This window comes from Somniosus microcephalus, chromosome 2 (assembly GCF_052327205.1).
Source record: "Somniosus microcephalus isolate GS21.2 chromosome 2, FLI_Smic_1.0, whole genome shotgun sequence".
NCBI classification, from domain to species: Eukaryota; Metazoa; Chordata; class Chondrichthyes; order Squaliformes; family Somniosidae; genus Somniosus; species Somniosus microcephalus.
This window is the reverse complement of record NC_140988.1, coordinates 8,021,917-8,037,057: the sequence shown is the minus strand read 5'-3', so window position 1 is coordinate 8,037,057 and position 15,141 is coordinate 8,021,917. Positions and strand designations below refer to the sequence as shown.

General features: G+C 41.6%; 1 protein-coding gene across 5 annotated transcripts in view; it reads left to right on the top strand.

Annotated features, from left to right (window-relative positions):
- The window catches only part of rap1gds1 (RAP1, GTP-GDP dissociation stimulator 1), a 94,448-nt gene that overhangs the window by 36,671 nt on the left and 42,636 nt on the right, over nucleotides 1-15,141 (top strand). For 3 of the 5 annotated variants that reach the window (XM_086006386.1, XM_086006377.1, XM_086006400.1), the window contains one exon: nucleotides 6,720-6,866. The exons of the other annotated variants lie outside the window; for them this stretch is intronic. In XM_086006386.1, coding sequence (XP_085862512.1) covers nucleotides 6,720-6,866 — 147 coding nt within the window. The remainder of the gene's footprint in view (nucleotides 1-6,719; nucleotides 6,867-15,141) is intronic. 5 annotated transcript variants of the gene reach the window in all.

Below are 15,141 nucleotides of genomic sequence, written 5' to 3'. Positions count from 1 at the left end.
CAGTGTGCTATGATGTATTTAGCCTCAAAGCTTTGTGATCCTTATCCTTACACTTTACGGTGGACAGTGGTTTAGGACAACATGCTGATATATAGGCAAAATGATATGATTGGTGAATATTCCTGAATATAACATGAATCAAACAACCAATCAACTGATCAGACTAATGACTCTGTCTGACAATCAAGGGCATTGTGAACATGTTGGCAGGAATACAGTCGTGGAATTGGCAACATACCTAGTTTTGCATACCTAGTGTTTTGAATTTTGCTACAGCTGCTAAAATACAAAGTTTAAATGTCCCTAAGTACTGTAATTGCACTTAAACTACCGTGTCTGTCTATTAGACCATAACCTCATGTGAAATTGACAGTGCATCTAACCTTTTGTCTACATGTCTATAATTCTGAGGTAAATCATTTTTTGCAGTCTTGACTTATTCTTACAAAGTTATGAATGTTTATAGCCAGTTTTTGGTTAATGTAGGGATTTATTGATGATTCATTATCCCAATCCAAACTATGTAATAGGATTCCACTATGTATGCAGGCCTATGAAGACTTGCAAATTCCCAAAAATATTAGAATATCATACAAAATGGTACTGTTTTGGCAGATAAATATATTTGTTTTATAGATAAATTGTGAAATGTTCTGTTTTAACCTGTTATTTCCAGCTTGTTTTCATGTTAAAATATCAAATGCTTTTTCAGTCACAGATGCAGGATGCTTAGGATATATGCACTACCTCTGAAGATATTAACACCCATTTGCTCAAAAATGTATTCAGTACTGTTACATATGTAATGGCTTGATAAATACAGATGGTCAGGGAAATATGCCTTATTTGAATAACCTAGGGAGGTGACTAAAATATAATGAGGTGGTAAATTGTCAAGAATGCCTTGGTGCAAAGAGGAACAGAATAGAACCATTTCTTGTAGCAGTTTATAAGTACAAGACATAGTCTAAACTTCAACCTCCGGCACCATTACATCCATCCTTTAACGATCATGACAAATTTTACCTAGCTTGTTAGTCGAGTACATTTTTTGTTTTTAGCATCCTCCATGCACTGTTGGAGAAAGGCCACACCTCTGTGTGTTTTGCAGGGAAAGTTAATGGCCCAGAAATTCGGGTCTCCGCGGGTGAGTACGCACGGGGTACTCACCCGTAGGCCCAATGGAAGTGCCGGTTTCCTGCATGCACTGCGCATGCGCGGGAAACCGGCACTTCCGTTCACCTGAAAGCAGGGGTTCAGAGGTCGAACGCGTGCACAGGAGAGGCTGCGCGTGCGCATCGAACTTCGTTTTTTTTTACAGGTTTTCCCGGGAAGGTAAGCCTGCAGAAGTTGGAAATGTAAAAAGCAGGCGTAAGGCCTGTTTTTTACAAGGTAAGTGGTGAATTAATTAAAATTAAAACATTTTTTTTTCCACAGGTTTATTATTTTTAAATACTTTAAAGCAAGGTAAGTTTATTTTTAGCCCAGTTAGAAAATAAAATTATTTTCAAAAATTTAAATTATTGTTTAAAATAGTTATTTCATGTAATTTATAGTTTATTTAAAAAATGTGATGTTTTTTAAAATTTATTTGACGATTTAGGCTTAGAAATTCAGTGGGCTGCGCCACCCGTTAGCGCCTTAAGAGGGCGCTAAGTGGGTCGGAAGCCACTGGCCACGCCTCCCGCTAAATTCAGCCGGACACTAGTGGTGGCGCTAGCCGTTAGCGCTGCGCCACTACCGATGGCGTCATCTGTGTGCGCAGCGCCCCGCTAACGCCCCGATCGTGATATTTAGATGCGCCCCTTGCTTTAACGCCGGGCGCTATTTGCGACCGGTTCAGGGGGGCCTACCTGCGGCGGTAGAGGCGCTAATTAAAGGAGAGGTGCGAGGTGGCCATTTTTGTTGCTGGCTGCCTGCCAGCACCACTCCACGCTGCCGTCCCCGGCCTCCTGAGGCGCCCCCCCCCCCCCCCGGCGGAGTGCCGACTGTGTTCCAAGAGTCCGGCACTACTCTGTGCCGGGCTGTTTTGCCGGCACTCGCGATCTTCGATCGCGCTGCACAAGGCCCCTCCCCTTTAAGAAGGGGAGGAAGGCCTGCAGTACCGCAGTGCGCCGTGCCGCAGCGATATTCAGCTGCAGCGCCCCAAGAGGGATGCGGGGCACCTCCAGTAGCGCCGCGCTTCCCTCTGGGGTGCGCAAACTGAATTTCCGGCGGGCGGCCGCGACTGCTTCCGGGGCGCTACTTTTAGCGCCCTGGCGAGGCTGGCGCCCCAAACGGGGCGCTACTGAATTTCTAGGCCTTAGTGTTGTTTTGGGGCCGTAGTATTTATAAGTCTTGACAGCACTTCCTGTCAGACTTATGAATGGAGCATTCCCTACTCCGATTGGCTACCCATGGCCCAGGGGACGCATCGAACTAACTGCGCCCTGGGATGCGCAAGCACTGCGCGCCGGCAGCTGGACCAGGCCCCGGATCGGAATTCCACGGGGGCCCACAGCTCAATGGCCGGCGCGCAAGGTAAGTGCAGGTCGGGGGCTTGCACCCGCAGGAAGCCCCCGACCCGAATTTCTGGGCCAATATGGGTAACGTCCCAGTGTTGTAGACTATCCTGCGCTGCACTACACATTTCAACCCCCAAGATTTCAGTTTGTCTTGCTTCAACTTGGGAAAACATTTCTAGCCTTATGTTTTCTTGCATGTTTTATTGGCTTATTTTCCTCTGCAGGCGATTGGTACCTGCATTTTCTGGCTGAAAATTCATCAACATTTTACTTAATTTTTGAAGGATGCCTTATGCCTTCAGACAACATACAATGTGCAGCTGGGCCTTTGCAGTTGCAGATGGTCATAATCACTCTTTCAAATATCTGTTAAAGCATGTCATGGTAGCCAGCACAATTTCCTTGGGGTGCTCCATGGACCCTTTGGGACTGTGTCCATTGCCTTCAGAGAACTTTCTAGGAACAGGTCCAACAGTGTGAGGATCTGGAGCTTTAGGAGTCCTTTTAGAGATGAGCAGTACTGGAAAGAGTATGTCCTCTATAAAAAGTCAAAAAAGATTCTTCTTCCACTCTCCCAAGTACTTCAGGGATGTTCTTTTTCTACTCCTTTGAGTCTTTGGGGATGTTCAGGTGCCCTGAATGTGCACTCTGAGAGTAGACTAGTTTTTTTCAGTAGCAGAGGCTCATGTCTAGAGGGTTTTAAGCAATCACTTCCTCAGTTTGTTACCCTGATTATCACTGGCCTCATCCCTGCAACTGGAGTCACTGCAGCATTTGCTGGTTGTGTTTGAGCGACCCACTTCTCGAAGGTAGCTGGGTTTTTGAGTTTGACCAAAGAGGAAGGGGAGAGCATCTCATCCCCAATCTGAGCATGGAGCTTTCTACAACCTCAGTGTATTCTGTGGTGGCCAAGAGTCTGAACATTGCTGCCTGAGACATCCCTACCTACAGTGAAGCCACAGCTTACACTTGTGATCAGGTTGTAGTGCTGATTGCCTATTGACACTTGAGCATTGGGATAACCTGGTCTCAACGTACTCTGTCAGAGGTGAACAACTTGATGCACTCAAGTCAAACTATGTTGCTGTTCCTGTAGGGGCTAGTGCAGTCTTTGTGCTCTTCCCTGAGGATCCCTTGGAGACTATCCTTTGATTTCAGATTTCATTGAAGGGTTCTAGAAGCATGATCCTCTGCCATGTGTGTTTCCTTCATGGGATTTCTAATGTAGTTCTCCCTAAATTCAATTATTTTCACTCTGAATATCTGGGCTCTGAGCATCTGTGAGAGATGATGTTAAACAGTAAATCATGAAAAAAGTTAATTTGGAATACTACATTAAAATAAACACCAGGAGTAGGATAAGGGGACATAGGTTCAAACTACTAAAAGGTCATTTTTGGCCTGGTATCAAGAGCTTCTTCACTTGGAATGGACTTCCAGGTAGAATGGTGGATGTGTAAATCCTGGAATAATTTAAGAAACAATTCGATGCTGCAGTGGAGGGAGTGCAGGGTTATTCTGGATGGATGAATTAAGGTGGACCGAATGGCCTGGTATTCTGATCAAACTGTACTTGGACCACACCTCAAGTTCCTACTAAAGGCTATGTCCCAATTTCATTTGCACCAGGAGATTATACCTCAATTCTGTCCCATAGCACGTCCATCGGAATTGGAATGCTGTTGCTATTTGCAGGGTACTTATGCCGATGGTACTAAAATCTAGTGGCCTTGTCAGCTCGTCGTGACACAAGCCCAAAGGAAACCAATTTCCAAACTGATTGGTAAATGTCAACTCGAGCACTTCCTTCACTTCTGTCATATCTCTGGGAAGGGAATTTTGGACTCGGCAAAGAGGCATTCGACCAGATCACCCTCCACCGCTAATCTTTCATTGAACTTGGTTTAAAGTACCTGCAAAATTGTGACCTGGACCAATCTGCACACCTTTCACCAAATGTTAGAATTTGGATTTAATGCAGCTGCTTGTTTTAGTAGGTCAGTCCTGGTGATGGGAGTCTGTGGCCTCTTTCGCCCCACCCCACCCCAACCGCCTTGTCCTGATTTCACTACTTGGTCAGTACTGAGCAATGTGTGAAAGTCTAGTAATTAAAGAAAGATTGCCTACCTTTTATGATGTTCATTCTTTAAATAAAAGGCAAGCTCAAAACTCTGCACTTATATTTGACTATTCTCTTTGGTCCCTGCAAATAGGTTAGGACAAGAGATGCTCATAATCTCATAAATGGGTGGTGAGACAAAACAAATTGAAATCTCAGTGTATGAAGTAAAAGTGAAGAATGCATGAGCATTGTCCCATGTGATTCTTCCCTGCAGAATTGATTAAAGGCAAGGCCTCTCTCCAACAGTGTGATATATTGATAGGGTGAGATGATGAAAGGTGGGAGGAGGCTCGTGTGGAGCATAGCTCTGTTGGGGCGAAAGGCCTATTTCTGTGCTGTAAATGCTATGTAATTCCATGCCTCTGATTTGAAACTGAAAAAGTCCTTATAAGGTAGGTATTTTCTTAACCAGAAAGTTGGATAATTGTCATGAAATGTTAAGTGTACAGGACTGCCACTCAATGGTAGAATTATTTTTTACTTTGACCACAGTTAATTGACTGATGCTTTATTATAAATTTTTTGTATATTACTGTACTAATAGAATGTACTTTCTGGACTCACTTTCTTTCAAAGTTTACAGGATTATTTTGGTCTAGAATATAAAGAGAGAAGCTGCAAGAATACTTTGTGTATAAAGTACTCCCTAATATATCTCTATTTTAAAAAAAACATAGTTTTAATTAGTACTCAATGGCAAGGAATGTAGTGCACAAAACCATTACCACGTTCAGTGACCACAATATAGATAGAGTAAATCTATTTTGTATATTTTATCAAGAATGGAAAACACTTTAAACCACACATAGCAAATTTCATTTGAGCCAAACGTTTGGTGTACTTATAGCTTTCAAGTTTAGTGTGATTTTAAGTTTTGACCTAAATGTTTTATATATGAAACACTAATTAAATCTTACAGCCTGGAACTTTGACTTGAATGCAGGACACCTTTGAGAGAACCTTTCTTTAATTTTTTTTCAATGAATACCATTTCTGGTTTAGTGCCTTGCTAAGGACTTTTCCAGCCTAACAGGGATATCTATAGCAGCTCCTTCTGTGAGAAGTTGCTAGAAAAGATTATCCTAGAAATGAATAGTTATGGACACAGATTGCTTCTTAATGATGTCTCTTTAAATGATTTACTCAGTCTTATACCCATTAGACAGAACACTCTAGCACAAAACTAAAAGTTTGAGCTGTGAAAACCCTATTTTGAAAATGTTATAGATAAATTGCCTGTTATACTAAAAGGGTGAGGCAGCATTGTTGATGTTGCTAAGATTTTCGTTTGCCGTGATGGGTAGCTGACAATGCGGTTGACATTAGGCATTATCAATAGCATTTGCGAAACTAAGACAGAGTAAAGTCGTATTTAATTCTGTTTTTTCCAGCATTTGTTCACATGTAAATTTTCAAGCAGTTCTTGTTGTTGCCTTGTTCATTTCAGTGATGTTCTAGTCCATTTTAATTCTAGTGTCTGTTTCTGAAGAAAAGAAAATTTGTTTGTACAAGTCAAAAGATTGCAATTCATTCATAGTCTTTAACATAAGTGCTTTTGATTCCCTTGAAGGATGCAGATTCAAGTCTCGGGGCTATTTTGCTACTTTAATTTGTAGTAAGTTTAGTCTTCTGACAGTTGGACCATTGAGTAATGCAGCTGTAGGCTAGTACAGCATTTCACTTTAAACAGACCTTGCATTGTTATGTTTTGCCCTCTCAAAACACCTTGCAGGTGCGCAACAATGGGGCGAGGTAAAAACTATTAACAAGCTATTTATTTTGACTCTTTATAACCAATGTGCTCTTAAAAATTCCTATAAATGTTCAGCAGTAAACTAGTTTAAGTGCTCTGAAGCCCCAGTGAAAATCATTATTGAAGACTGTTGCTTCCATATCTCCTTTAAGACTCATTTAGTGCCAAGATTGTATTAATTTTATTCTATTTGAATATGTTTTATAGGTCATGTGACTTATTACAATTATTTTATGAATAGTGCTTTTTTATTTTTAAAGCATTTAATTTCTTTTCACAATGTCTTGTTTGAATTTATATTTACGTTGTAGATTTTTTAATTTAATTCTTTGTTTTGCAGATGAGGGCAGGAGTGCAGTTGAGCTATCTGGTGGCGCACAGATAGTAGTTGACCACTTACAGACACTATGCAGTAATATTGATGCGGCCAATCAGAAGCTCTTGACTGTCTTTTGTGGCTTCCTGTTGAACTATAGCAATGATAATGGTAAACTGAAAAGAAAAATGTTTATAGTTTGCATATGTACATAACATCTTAAAGCAAACATAATTTATATTCAATAGTTAGTGTAACTTGATCGTTTTTTTTTAAAAACACAAAACTATTCCATATAAAACCATTGATCTTTGACATGAATGTTTTGTCTTGTCCTCTATTTCCCTACCTTTTGCACCTTATTTTTGTAATCTCTTGCTTTTTATCACTACAATAAGATCCTTGACTGGATAAACAACAATATCTTATCGCCAATGTTGGCGCTTATTGTTCAAAGGAAAGACCAATTTAATTTTAACTTTTTTTAAAAATTGCATTTGTTTGTTTAAAGTAACCCCATCACGTAGAGGGAAAAGAGGAGGGGAAAAAAACTTCTCGCTTATGGATTGCAAACCATATCTAATTAGTGGCCCATGAAATTATTCCATTTTGAACAGTCAAGAGGTTTTCTGCACAGTGTCAAGACGGTTAATCTTTCTTTTTCTATCTGCTTCATCATCTTGCAGTGTCGGTGATACTATTGCAGTGCATTATATTTGAAGACAGTTTCATGTGCTGATTTCCAATTAGCGACTACAAAATAATCAGAAGAATATTTTTCAATGCCATCTCTTCATCAGCCTTACTTATTTATTGTGAATTTCAGTGACTGATACTTGGTTCCATTTTAGTGCATGAGCCTTTACCCCTCCGACCCTTAAGGAATAAAGAGCAAAATAAGGGCAGGAAAACGTTTCCTAACGTTTTTGGCTGGATAGACTATAACCTCCGGAATTGCCGGGTGTGTGCATATCACAATGTACTTTAGTAAATCAAAAAAGATGCTTGTGAATTTATGTGGCATTATGATTTTTTTGTTTTACCTTTGCAACTGCTTTCTAACCCAGATGAAAAGATTATTTCTGACTTCATATGACCAGTGCAGCGGCTAGGGTTAGTAGGGTTTAGTCTTGCCCGTCAGTTGATCAGAAGTTAGTACAGGAAACTTTGTGCTATCCGGCACCGACGGGACCGAGCTGTTGCCGTTCCCTCAAAACTGCCGGACACACCAGCGTTAATGTTGAAGCATACGGAGCTTTTCATCTCCGTATCTGACAACAAACACTGTTGCTTAGCAACAGCTTCTAAACAGTCGGCCCGTACCTTGGAAGCGTCTCTCTGAAGCTGTTGCTAAGCTACAGAGACTTTGCAGAGCCTGACTGTTGGGGGAAAAAAAAAGTCACGAAGAAAAAAAACCTAACAAAACGGCTCCTGATCTTTGCCGGTGGCTCGAGCTTGCCGAACATTTAGCCTCCGGATAATACAAAGTTTCCTGTAGTCATTTTTATAGGTTGGCTGCACTTTGGTCAACTTTAGTAACACCTTGATTAAGTGAGTGTTAAATTTTCTGTGATAGATTAACCTGATTTTGTAGATTGGATTGCTAGTTCGAGTTATTGTAGGTGTGTGTTGTGAACGGTTTCAGTTCACAAACTAATGCGTTGTATTTGGGGTTAGCTACCCAATGAAAGGAATTAGGCCCTGTAAAGTTGCACTCAAGTCCTTACAATTATATTAAAACTATCCAACCTTTTCAGGATAGATTATTTTTGGCTTAAATTTACTGGTCAATTTTATCAATGGAAGAAGGTTACAGTGAAATTGCGCAGGTTATGACTGGGGAGAAAGAGCTCACTTTTCTAACTGCCGTGTGGAAATGCTTTCAAGGTAATCCGAATTCAGTGCCACGAGTACATCTGGTCAATGTGAAGTAGTCACAAGGCAGATTCGGTGCTGGGATACATTATGGAGTAGTTTACAAGTCAGATCAAATTGTAGTGACATTTTGTAGATTAGTGATGAGGCCATTTCTGGAATATGGCTTACAATTTTGGTCACCTTACTTCAAAAAAGGATATAGGTGCATAAAGAGTTCAGAGAAGTAACCAGAATTATTCCAGGCCGTGTGGGACTAAGTGGAAAGGCTCAAATGACTAAACCTTTATCACTGGAGAAAAGATGACTGAAGTGACACTTCAAAGATCTTAAAATCGTGAAAGTTAAGGTTAAAATACACCAGCTGTTCAACTTGGATTATAAGCAAAGTATTAGAGGACAGAAGTACAAAATTGACAAGCCTCAAGCAAGATTAGAGATTAGATACAACCCTTTTTCCCTCTTCACAGGATTAGTATACACGGGGAACAGATGCTTTGGGGGCAAAAGTGACTGATTCAGGATCAGTTGACAGCCGTAAAAGAGCTGGATTTATATTTGTAGAGGGGAATTGAGGGTGTAACTTTATCCCCAGAGAAGGTAGGGAGGAACATCATGTTCCTAAAAGAGGATAGAATGATCATGCAGGGACTCCGGATGAATGGGTCTCATGGGTTGAATGCAGTTTTCTTGTAATGGGCGCTGTACAGATAAATGCAGTATTTCATCAGTTATGGTAGTGCCCTGCGATTCTTTTACAAAGCAAAAGTGGATCTTTTAGTGGATCTAAAAGTCCTATTGCCGCAAATAAGGATGCAACGTTTATCGAAGCTAACTGCTGTTGCTAAGGAATGTTTGTAGCTAAGCAATTGCTTGAAGATTTCCAGCTACGCCTCTTAGAGTCTAGGCCATCAAAGTCAGGGAAAAAGCAGATAGAAATGGCTGACTTCCTTTTTTAATAAATTTAGGATGCTACTTGTTCATTGATGAGTGCCCTGTCTGTTAAATTATGATTTGTTCTTTTATGAACTTATTTGAACCAAATAGTGTGACATAAGCATTGCATTTGAGATGCCTCTAAGTGACACTTCTCAATGTAATAGATGTGCTAGATGAAAGAGGTTTATATTACTGTAGATAAGGTCTTTGGAAACCTATGTCTTGAGTGATTCAAGTTCTACTGGTTTAACCTGAGAAATCCATTTGATATTTTGAGGACAATCTAAAGCAATACTTTTATTAATTTGTTAATATCCCATTGTAAATTAAGAAATTCAGTGACTGAGTTAAACATCAGAAGATGGTCATTAACATCCTCAAAAACCTAATTCAGCTCCTTTCATATGTAGGCTTCCTCTCGGCTAACACCACGATGATGTCATAATTTTTTTAGTAATTAAACCAAAATATTCAAGAAATATGCATACTTTTTTTGTCTCTTGTAACCTAGAATTTTACAGTATTCCTGCTTTTCTGTTCCTGACTTGAGATCTTTGTAGGGATCATCTTTAAAGAGCTGTCCGTTGCAGATCTCGGCTTAGTAATTGAACTTGTCCTCCCACATTCTGGCTGGGTCTTGGCTGCAGTTATGCTGTAGTTACCCAACTCAACTCAGTAGCTATAGTGTCAATTCACAGGCAGCAGCACCATGTTTACACTGCCTGACTGCAGCTAGGAGAGAGCTCCACACACGCACACACAGCTCTCTACCCAGATACAGAATTTAAAATTAATTGCAAGTGCTTGTAGGAGTGTTTGCTTTCTCAAAATGTGCATGTAAAGTACATTTCTGCAACATTTCCTACAGCTACCCGTACATGTAGCATTCATCTAGCAGCCTGCCCTGTAGTTCTGCATATTTCTCCAATTCTAAAGTTTCACTCTAAGAATCCTTTTGTTTTATAAAAAAAAAAACAAAAAAAGCTTTTTTTTAACTTGCAGTCATTCTCTGCTTTGAAATCTGGCTAAGTGACACTGATTACTTTAATGTGTTTGTATGAAATTCCTCTGTTCACTATTTTAACAAAAACATGAACCTTCGTTAAAACTAGAGAAATTCCATGCAAATATATTAATTCAATTATTACTCATATCACACAGTATATTTTCAGCCCTTCAAACAATTAATCAATAAAATTGTCATTTCAGAATTAATTGACTTCACGATTTTATAAAGCTTTTTTTACAAAATGGAGTGATTTACAAACAAGTGCTGTAGTTTGCCATTAGTTTTGTAAGTTTGCATGTTTGTAGGAAACCTTGGCATCTAACACATTAAGGTAGCCTTTCCACCATTCAAGTGCATAGCTAGCTGAGTGTCCTCTACTCACTGACTGAGGAATTTATCCTGTGATTCTCTGTTCAGTAACAATTGAAAGTAGCACTTCACAAAAACAATGATTATCTATAACTAAATGAATTGGAGGCTTGCATTTAGTCTGTTGTAGTAGTAGCATTGGTATGGCCTCCAGTTTAGAGACCATTAATACAGATGACAGAAAGCCCATATCATGTGTTTTTAATTGAGTCCTATAACCTGCTTGTCATGTTGAGTCGCTATGAGAGTGGAATGTGAAGTGACCAGTGTAAATGGGATCATATTGCCACTGCTTCTGTCACAGGCACATTTATAGTTGCACTGACTTTGGCCTGAGGACACATTCATATTGGGCTTGTGTAAGTATATAAAGAATAACTGGATTGAAACTCATGTTCACCTGTGGCATCCTTTTGCATTCTTCTGTGTTGATATTCTGTAGTGCAGTTGACACCCAATGCTGCCTGTTAGTAATGATCAATGCTGGAAACGCTGGATAATCAAATGATGTGAGTAGTGAATACAGATATTGTAACTTTACTGTGGATGTCATAGCATAAAATCTGATTGCATATATGTGAGATTAAACAAACACCGATACCCTACAGTGTAAATAGGTGCCAGTACTTGTAAATATAAACACCCTCTGCGAATGAAAAAATGTAAGATTTGTATATGAAGTGAAATGATTTCATAATGACTTGGGGCTGTTTTCATAACTTATATTAATATCAGTCTTACCTAAGTGGTTTAGTCACTGCAGTTAGTTGGCTAAATAACGGACCTGCCAAATTACACAGCCAGGCATACAAATCATAAAAATATGACAAGCCCACTCGTGTAACCAGTTTAATGGTGTTATGTAAGTTCGAGCTGGCCAATAAATGTAGCCTTGCCGGAGCCATCCACATAAAAACAAACCAATTATTTCCTGTTCATTAACATGGAATTTACAGCACAGAAACTGGCCACTCGGCCCAACTGGTCCGTGCCGGTGTTTATACTCCACAAGGGCCTCCTCCCACCCCTCTTCATCTCACCCCATCACCATCTCCTTCTATTCCTTTCTCCCTCATGTGTTTATCTAGCTTCCCCTCAACCACTCTCTGTGGTAGCGAGCTCCACATTCTTTTTTTATTTGTTCATGGGATGTGGGCGTCGCTGGCAAGGCCAGCATTTATTGCCCATCCCTAATAGCCCTTGAGAAGGTGGTGGTGAGCCGCCTTTTGAACGGCTGCAGTCTGTGTGGTGAAATACTCCCATAGTGCTGTTACGGAGGGAGTCACATAAGAAATAGGAGCAGGAGTCGGCCATTTGGCCCATCGAGCCTGCTCCACCATTCAATAAGATCATGGCTGATCTTCTACTTCAACCCCACTTTCCTGCACTATCCCCATATCCCTTGATTCCCTTAATATCCAGAAATCTATCGATCTCTGTCTTCAATATACTCAACAACTGAGCCTCCACAGCCCTCGGGTAGAGAATTCCAAAGATTCACCACCCTCCTGAAGAAGAAATTTCTCCTCGTCTCAGTCCTAAATGGCCGACCCCTTATTCTGAGACTGTGACCCCTGGTTCTAGACTCCCCAGCCAGGGGAAACATCCTCCCTCCATCTACCCTGTCGGGCCCTGTAAAAACTTTTGTATGTTTCAATGAGATCACCTCTCATTCTTCTAAACTCTAGAGAATATAGGCCCAGTCTACTCAATCGCTCCTCATAGGACAATCCTCCCATCCCAAGAACCAGTCTGGTAAACCTTTGTTGCACGACTCTATGGCAAGTATATCCTTCCTTAGGTAAGGAGACCAAAACTGTACACGCTACTCCAGGTGTGTTCTCACCAGGGTCCTATATAATTGCAGTAAGATGTCTTTACTCTTGTACTCAAATCCTCTTGTAATAAAGGCCAACATACCATTTGCTTTCCTAATTGCTTGCTGTTCCTGCATGTTAACTTTCAGTGATTCATGTACAAGGACACCCAGGTCCCTCTGAACACCAACATTTCCCAATCTCTCACCATTTTAAAAAATACTCTGCTTTTCTATTTTTCCTACCAAAGTGGATAACTTCACATTTCTCCACATATTCCATTTGCTATGTTCTCGCCCACTCACTTAGCCTGTCTATATCCCCTTGAAGACTCTGCGTCCTCCTCAACTTATTCCCACCTAGCTTTGTATCATCAGCAAACTTGGATATATTACATTTGGTCCCCTCATCCAAATCATTGATCTAGATTGTGAATAGCTGAGGCCCAAGCACTTGCGGTACCCCACTAGTTACAGCCTGCCAACCCAAAAATGACCCGTTTATTCCTACTCTCTGTTTTCTGTCTGTTAACCAATCCTCAATCCAGGCTAGTATATTACCCCCAATCCCATGAGCCCTAATTTTGTTTAATAACTTCTTGTGTGGCACCTTATCAAATGCCTTCTGAAAATCCAAATACACCACATCCACTGGTTCCTCATCTATTCTGCTAGTTGCAACCTCAAAAAACTCTAACAGATTCATCAAACACGATTTCCCTTTCATAAATCCGTGTTGACTCTGCCCAATCCTATTATTATTTTCTAAGTGCCCTGTTACCACGTCCTTAATAATAGATTCTAGCATTTTTCCGTCGGGCTAACAGGTCTGTAGTTCCCCATTTTCTCTCTTCCCTCCTTTCTTAAATAGTGGGGTTATATTTGCTATCTTCCAATCTGCGAGAACCGTTCTAGAATCTATGGAATTTTGGAAGATGACAACAAATGCATCCACTGTCTCTATATCCACCTCTTTCAAAACACTAAGATGTAGGCCATCAGGTCCAGGGGATTTATCGGCTTTTAGTCCCATTAATATTTTTTTACTAATACTCATTTCTTTCAGTTCCTTATTCTCGCTAGACCCTTGGCTCTCCACTATTTCCGGGAGGTTTTTTGCTGCATCTTCCATGAAGACCGACACAAAGGCCGTGATTTTGCCGGCCCTCAGAGGGCGGTTATGGAGGCGGGTCAGAGAGTAAAATTGCAAATTTTGACGGCGGAGTCCGATCCCGCCTCCGCGCAACTTTCCCAAATGCGGGTTCCCAGACTCCCGATCAGTCCTGCCACCAAGCAGCGGGACAGGCCCTTAAGGCAGCTTTTTAACTGCCTGCATAAGCCTATTTTCACAGCGGTTTTTTTTTTTTCCCCCCCCCCCCCCCACATTTTCTGTGTTCCACGCCGTTCCCAAACCACGGCAGCTGATTGTGGCGGGTTCACCAAGTGGCTGACTCCTTGACCGCTGCAGCTCCAGCATAAAAACGGAGATCTCAACAAGGTTCACTTACAGATGACAGAACTTTGTTTTTTCAGGTCTTGAAAATCTTCTTGCAGGTCTACTGATCTTTTAAGTGGTGAAGCTGAGATCCATCTCCACTGTGACCTCCTGGGAAAACTCTGTCCCCACATTGACTGAGCGCTTCCTCAACTGAGATATCTACCAGCAGCATTTATACCCTGTCATCCTGGTCCTCCGATTTGGAGGAAGAGCAGCCGCGGCAGCAGCAGAACCAGGCACAACAGCAGCAGCAACAACAGGAGCGCCAACCTCCTCCTCACCCACCTGATGCTGCACAGGGCAGAGGGTGTCAGCGCAGGGCTGCACGTTGCCGCAGGAAATACCCCCAACACAGGGTTTACAGGCCGAGAATGACCTTCCTCAACATGACTGAGCAGCAATGCCAAAGGAGGCTGAGACTTTCGCGAGAGGTAGTCGCTGACATCTGCGCAATGCTGCACCAACACCTGGAGCCCAGAGGAGCAGGTGGACACTCCCTACCAGTGGCTGTCAAAGTCACCACCGCACTCAATTTTTTTGCTTCAGGGTCCTTCCCGGGCTCATCAGCGGCATCTCCCAGTCGGCCACGCATACTTGCATCATGCAGGTTACCGATGCCCTCTTTGCAAAGGTGCACAACTATATCCACTTCTCCACGGATCAAGCAAGTGTAACCGCGCGTGCGGTTGGCTTTGCAAATATGGCAGGCTTGCCAAGGATGCAGGGCGTTAAGACTGCACACATGTGGCCATTAGGGCACACCATCACAACCCAGCTGTTTTTGTCAACCGCAAGGGCTTCCACTCCCTTTAATGTCCAGCTGGTGTGTAACCACAGGAAGGACGTTATGCATGTTTGTGCAAAGTACCCTGGCAGTTGCCATGACTCGTTCATCCTGTGGCAGTCTAGTGTGCCTCCGCTCTTCAATCCGCCAAGACAA